Source organism: Myotis davidii, unplaced genomic scaffold (assembly GCF_000327345.1).
Source record: "Myotis davidii unplaced genomic scaffold, ASM32734v1 scaffold570, whole genome shotgun sequence".
In the NCBI taxonomy this organism is placed as follows: Eukaryota; Metazoa; Chordata; class Mammalia; order Chiroptera; family Vespertilionidae; genus Myotis; species Myotis davidii.
The window spans coordinates 4655539-4661985 of record NW_006283631.1 but is presented as its reverse complement, the minus strand read 5'-3'; the positions used below and the strand labels follow the sequence as shown (position 1 = coordinate 4661985).

General features: G+C 39.6%; 1 protein-coding gene across 1 annotated transcript in view; it reads right to left on the bottom strand.

Annotated features, from left to right (window-relative positions):
• Positions 1–5944, bottom strand: part of SSR3 (signal sequence receptor, gamma (translocon-associated protein gamma)) — a 10708-nt gene extending 4764 nt beyond the window's left edge. Inside the window, exons 1-3 of the mRNA XM_015565598.1 lie at positions 5854–5944; positions 5392–5518; positions 429–527 (exon numbers count right to left, since the gene is read on the bottom strand). Of these exons, the coding sequence (XP_015421084.1) occupies positions 429–527; positions 5392–5495 (203 nt within the window). The 5' untranslated portion in view covers positions 5496–5518; positions 5854–5944. The remainder of the gene's footprint in view (positions 1–428; positions 528–5391; positions 5519–5853) is intronic.
• Positions 5945–6447: the final 503 nt, after the last annotated feature.

The following is a 6447-nucleotide window of genomic DNA, read 5'->3' as shown; positions in this document are numbered from 1 at the left end:
GCGGCGGGGTTAGGTGATAAGTTCAAGGTCACACAGCTATCCAGTGGCACCAGACAAAGCTCTGCAGCAGAGCAGTTATGAGTACAAGCCAGACGGCCTGTAGTCTTACCATGGCTTTACCTTCCACTAATGTGAGGCCTTGATCAAGTTACTGAAGCTTTCTCCACCTGTTTCCTAAGGTGTACAATGAAGATAACAATAGTACCTACCTTCTTAGGGCTCTTTATTTAGAGAAATAGATGACCTGTGTACAGCTCAAAGGCAGGAATAAAAACTCAAAGTCAATTATTCCCATTACTATCTTTTCTACAATAACAATGTTTGCCTCAGACAATTCCGATACCCACATTCTCTAAGCAGAAATCAAAAACTTCTACAAAGTATCCCCTTCTTTGATTACCACATAATTGTTAAACAAGGAGTCAAACCTTTCATCTTTTTCCTTCCGAGACATCTTTCTATTATCAGCTTCAGAAAGTTTTCGAGTCACTTCTTTGGAAACAGCATCTTCCCTCTTCTGTGCTACTCTGGAAGGAAAAGAAAAAAAGTTTCCATGTGCTCCAGGAGTGGACATTACTTTCTCAGAAACACTCTGTACTCAGATTTTGTATTGGCAACTGTGTGATACTTTACATTTCCAGAAAATAAACTTTACAGAAAGTTCCAGGGTTATTACACTGTAGTATTAGTTAAAAGAGAGGGAGGAGTTCAAGAAACTTCCAAGATGTGGTTTATTAGTTATGAGTTTGATTTCTGCTTAAAAGAGAGAATTTCCCAGTTTATGGATTTACTATGGAAACAGAAGTCAAATGCTACTAACACAATGTAGTTGTAAGTCATTATAAATCCATTTTATTTTAGCCTATAATTTAACAGTTCAATAAATAAATCTGACAAGGTATTAGCAAATGATACATGGCTTTAATTCCAGTAAATAACAGGAGAGAAAACTAGGCTTAAAAACAAAACAAAAGGGAATTAACAACCATAATATCTTAAAGTAATGCTTTTAACTCTACTCCAAAGGACAATTTCAATAAAAAGAAATAATACCACATGGTCAGGGACTGACCACACCACTTTTAGTTAAATGAACCACTGGTAAAAGGTTTGCACAAAAAGATCATATGGAATCAGCCAGAAAAGGCTGGAAGTGATAGTCACACTACCAGATCAGAATCTTCAGTGACAAGTCAGATAAAGAAAAAAATTAAACGTATACTCATCAAAAAATATACATGGTGAATTTTATCAGATGGGGTTGTTAGTGAAAAAAAGAATAAAATGTAAACTTGGATGAAATACAAAGTCTCCCAAAGATTATGACAGTTAGATTCAACATATATCTTTCACAAAATAGGAGAATAGGAGAAACTTGTTAGCCATAAATATAGAGGGAAAAGTAAGAACTGATCACAAGCAACATGTAACAATTACCTACACAGAACCACTATGAAAACATTTGACACGATACAGAGATGTGTTTAAAGCGACAGGATGTGGAACAGAGATAGAAATCTGTTCACTCTATGTTCAATTAATGTTTCCTTGGTGACTATGCTATTTAGTTCTGGCTAGTGTACCAAGGAAAACTGGAAAAATCAGGATGGCTTCCAGAAAGAAAAGCTGAAGATCATTCAAGGCAATAGTTTTCAACCTTCCTTTAACCACAAGAGCTTCTGGAATACAAATCAAGCACAAATTCTATTTGGTTTAACCTATGCCTCCATCTCTATATCTCACCCAAGACTCAAGTTAGAGTTTACATTGTTAAAAAGAAAACCTTGCCCGACCAGTGTTGCTCAGTGGTTATGAGTCAACCCATGCACAGGGAAGGTCGCAGATTTGATTCCAGATCAGGGCACTCCTGTTTTTGCGCTTGGTCCCTAATTGGGGGAAGGGCATGTACCTTGGTTGCAGGCACATCCCCACTGGGGGCCGTGCAGGAGGCAGCTGATCAATGTTGATGTTTTTCTCTCATCAATGTTTCTCTCTCTCTCTCTCTCTCTCTCTCTCTCTCTCTAAAATCAATAAAAACATATTTTTTAAAAAGAAAAAACTTTGGTCAGTATCTACTAATGTATTTTTCCACAAATATATAACTGGGGAGGAGAGAAATCAATTGGCTTAAGAAAAATAGATAAAAGGAAATTTAAGTTCTGAAACCTAAAAAAAAAAGACAGCTAAGAGGGCAGACAGCTATCTTAACAGATAGTTTAGACAGACACTATAGTGTACTTTTTCCTCCAAAAAATACAACTTCATCTGACTCATTGGGTAAAAGTTCTGCTCAGAAGGTATCTCTGACCCTCTCTAGCAGACCAACCACTCAGTGTTTCTGAACTTCACACAAGACCACTCTTTTCTAAGAAAGACTAATTGGAAAGAAATGTACCAGCAGAAATCATTGTTAGCTTAACAGAGGGGAAAAAATCCCTACCTATAAACGCATACACACCAACTGTCAGGACACAGGAATAAACTATTTTCAAGAGTTGGTTATCTCTAAGCATCTTTAGGACAAATAGTCAAATAGCTGTTCACATAACAAATCTTCCTGAAGAGACTAAACCAGAAAAATTTCTCTTCTAGATCTAAAATTCTATATCCAACAACCACACTGTAGGTTTATTAGAATTCAAAAAGCCCTACCCTCCTTCTTAAGGATCTTAGAAAATAAACCCCGCTCAGCACTGAATACTGTAAAATATAGAGGTCACTCAAGTGGCCCAGCACTCAGCCAACTGAGGATAATCCACAAATTCAATTGTTTTGCTATTTTTTTAAATCAGTGTGTAAAAAATTAAAAAACAAAAATACTATTTAATTTCTTAACACAAACACATATTTGCAATCATTTTTTAAGTCATACCAACTTAAAAAATAATTTCTAAGGGCTCCCTCACACACAACCTCTCCAACACTGCACATTAACACTTATGTGCCAGATACTATGCTTATATCACACATAGTATAGTGTTTAATACTCACCATCCTATGAAATACCATTAGTAGCCCCATTTCACAGCTCAGGAACGTGAAGTCTAAAAAGGTCAGGGGTCCTCAAACTACAGCCCGCGGGCCACATGCAAATACAAATATTGTATTTGTTCCCGTTTTGTTTTTTTACTTCAAAATAAGATATGTGCAGTATGCATAGGAATTTGTTCATAGTTTTTTTTAAAACTATAGTCCGGCCCCCCAACGGTCTGAGGGACAGTGAACTGGCCCCCTGTTTAAAAAGTTTGAGGACCCCTGCCCTAGGTTATACATTTAAGGGCAACAAAGCTGGGACAGAAACCCAGACTGTCAACTCTGAGTCATTTCCCCTCTACTACTAATACCTGTCCACATGCAGCATCTCCCTTGAACTTCGAGCTTTAACCTTCTTGCATACCGGTAGGAGTTTCAATGTCAGTGGCAATATTTAATATGAAAGCAAAACTATAACTAAAAAATAATTCCACTGAAAGAATCTATTAAATCAGTAATCCTCTGAAATTTTTACTGAACTAAATGTACTATGAACTGTTGTAATAGATATAAAATAAAAGAAGTAGCAGCTGCCCTCAAGAAATCCAAAGTAGAATGAGATGGTAAAAAGAACATGATTTTGGTTACAAAAAAAGTAAATGAAAAATGATATGCAGAACAAGAAAAACACTAAGTCTCAAAAGGACTGAGTCTAAAGGAAGTGCTGTGCAAGATGCCCACCGCGAAGCTTCACTATCCACCAACGGCCATGCCTCACACCAAAGCCCAGAACAGCAGAGGCCGAGGTGGCTGAATCCTGGAATGGCAGCTGGTGACAAGGGGTTAACAACAGAAAGATGACATGGGTGACTTGACCACTAGTGTCTAGGAGAACTGCGGCCACCCACAACCTGAGCTCCCACTGGTCCAGAAGAGCAGTAGGGAAACTGCTGATGCCACTTTCAGCTGCTGAGGCTGTTCTGTCCTCCTCACAACACGTAAATCCGTTAACAGATCACTTCCATTCCTTGTCACCAGAAAGACTCTAACGCAGGGACAACAAACTTAGGACGGATTTCTCTGGGAAAGATTCCCAAGTCTTGAAATAAGACGTGTAAGAATGGAAAGGAAGAAAGACCACCTTAAATGAGGGAGGGCACAAGACACTTTCAAAGGATGACACGAAGGCTGATAAGAAGCGCTAAGAACCAACGCTACAAGATGAAACCACACTGGGAGGAGGTAGGTGAGTTGCCTTCCAGGGATCTGTTAGAATTTGGTTTTCATACACTTAGAAAAGAGTGTATGGTCCTCATGGGAAGCAGGTATATGGTGAGTTTAAAGTAAGAGAGGGACAGGATAAAAATGACGGCCGATAAGGATGAATATATGTTCTTTTATCCCATAAAGCAGTAATACCACCTGCAGTTCACACGTGTAATGTAAGGATTACATAGAGTAACATGCTTTATACTGTTTATGGCAGGGAGAGCCCCAAACTTTTGTTGAAAGGCTACATGGAGACTGCTACCACAACCCAAGCAAAAACAGCATCTAATCTAGAGTGGGAACTACAGGAATGAAAAGGAAAAGTGCACATAAAGCACGATGGTACTTCAAGTCTCATCAAACTCCAACCCCCTTTAAGAAAGTACTTCCAAAGAAATAGAGCACCAAGAAGGCTGCACTAAGTAAACAGAAGTATCCTGCTATCCTGAGTCAAGTATCAAAGTGTGCATGAAAGCAACGTCAATGGGCATCTTTCCAATTAAACATTATATATACCTGCTTCCCCTGAGGACCACAGCATCTGAATAAAAAATGTTATCCTCTTTCCTTAAGTTTTGACTGTTCCCCCCATGCTTTAACCTTTATGAAACCGGAGTATATAATTGCTTATAATTAATGTGTGGATTTATAGTTGTGTGGCTTGGGTTTTCTTCTCCAAAAGCTATCATTAAAATGATGTATTTTATAATAGGTGTGATCATGAAATATTAGTTGTCATATACTCATAAGAAAAAAATGTAATTAGCATTAAAAATGTTAGTTTAATAACAACAACAAAACCACTTTGTTCACATCCAAAAATCGATCACGAACAGCTCTTTCCAGAAAGAATTCCAGCTGCTTTGGAAATGTTAAATTACTTGGTGGGTTTTGTTTTTCTGATTAAACTCCATGATTAAGGGCTAATTCCACCCTCAAAACCTACTTTCACAGCAATGTCAGAAGCATTGCCTCTGCTTCAAGTAAGTTAATAATTCTTCATAGCATTAAGGTGCCTTCCCCCCAAACAGATCCATGTATCTCTCAAATTAATGCTTACAGAAACCAACACAAACACAAATGGTCTTTAAGACAGTCTAGTCTAGTATATAAAAATGCATCATACTTTCACTTAAGAAATATACTTACTTGTGCTTGAGTACAAATTTCACATTTTTGTAGGCAAAGGCTACCAAATACGTGCTTACAAGGGTCATCACGCTGTACAGAACAGCAGACTGAATAAGATCCATATGCCATATTCGCCAGTATAACCCTGAAGATATATAAAAAAAAAAAAGGGGTGGTGGTGGGGTTGGGGTACAAAAAAGAAACAAAACTTTACCACCCAGTTGTAAAGACCTGCTGAATTCATGACAGGTAAGGCTGGTAAAATACAGCCTGGGCTAGGGAATCCAGCACATGCAGAACTCCAGAAGTGGGACACCGAGGAAGAAGTTACAGCCTCAAGCCTACCCAATGCAGAACCCCCGAAAAACAGAGCCTTCCACATGAAGGTTTCTGCTTCTTCTAAAATGAGAACTCCAGCTCCACAAAAATCACAATTCTGACTTCAAATTTCATTCGTCCGGGTGCTATTAAGCTAAGTACAGGCCACTCCCAAATGCCACGTGCAGTCCTGAGCCACAGTTTACGCGCTGACGTGGCTGTCAGTCCGAAGCCAAGGCCTGCTCAGTGCAGCTGGGGAGCCACACGGGCCCCACGCCACGCTGGCTGCACGATGCTTTGTACGAGGCTGAAGGAGGAAAAAAAAAAGAATCTAGATTTGACCGCCCAACAACCGTGCCGCAGTGTGAGCGACAGGAAATGCAAATCCGGGAAACCTGAGCCCTAAAAACAACGCTGTCCCAGTCTTGCAAACTTTCTCCTTCCACTGAGAACAGCCCTAATAGGACGGTTAAAAAATTTACACAGGGAAACTCGCTGGCACTCGGCACAGGACCTACCGAGCTCATCACATTAGGAAAAAAGATGCTCGGGCGTGTGAATCGATTCACCGAAAGCTACACCTTGCGTCCAGTGCGAGAGTTCACAGGGACCTCCCTCCTCCTTTAATTCATTAGTTTCTCCAAATAAGTCAGGATGTACGTGCAAGATCTCGTAATGGCAAAGGAGGGGGGGGGGCTGTATGCGGGAAGGTCAGCATCAGGTCTTAGCTGGGGTGCGACTGTTTTAAGCACAGAT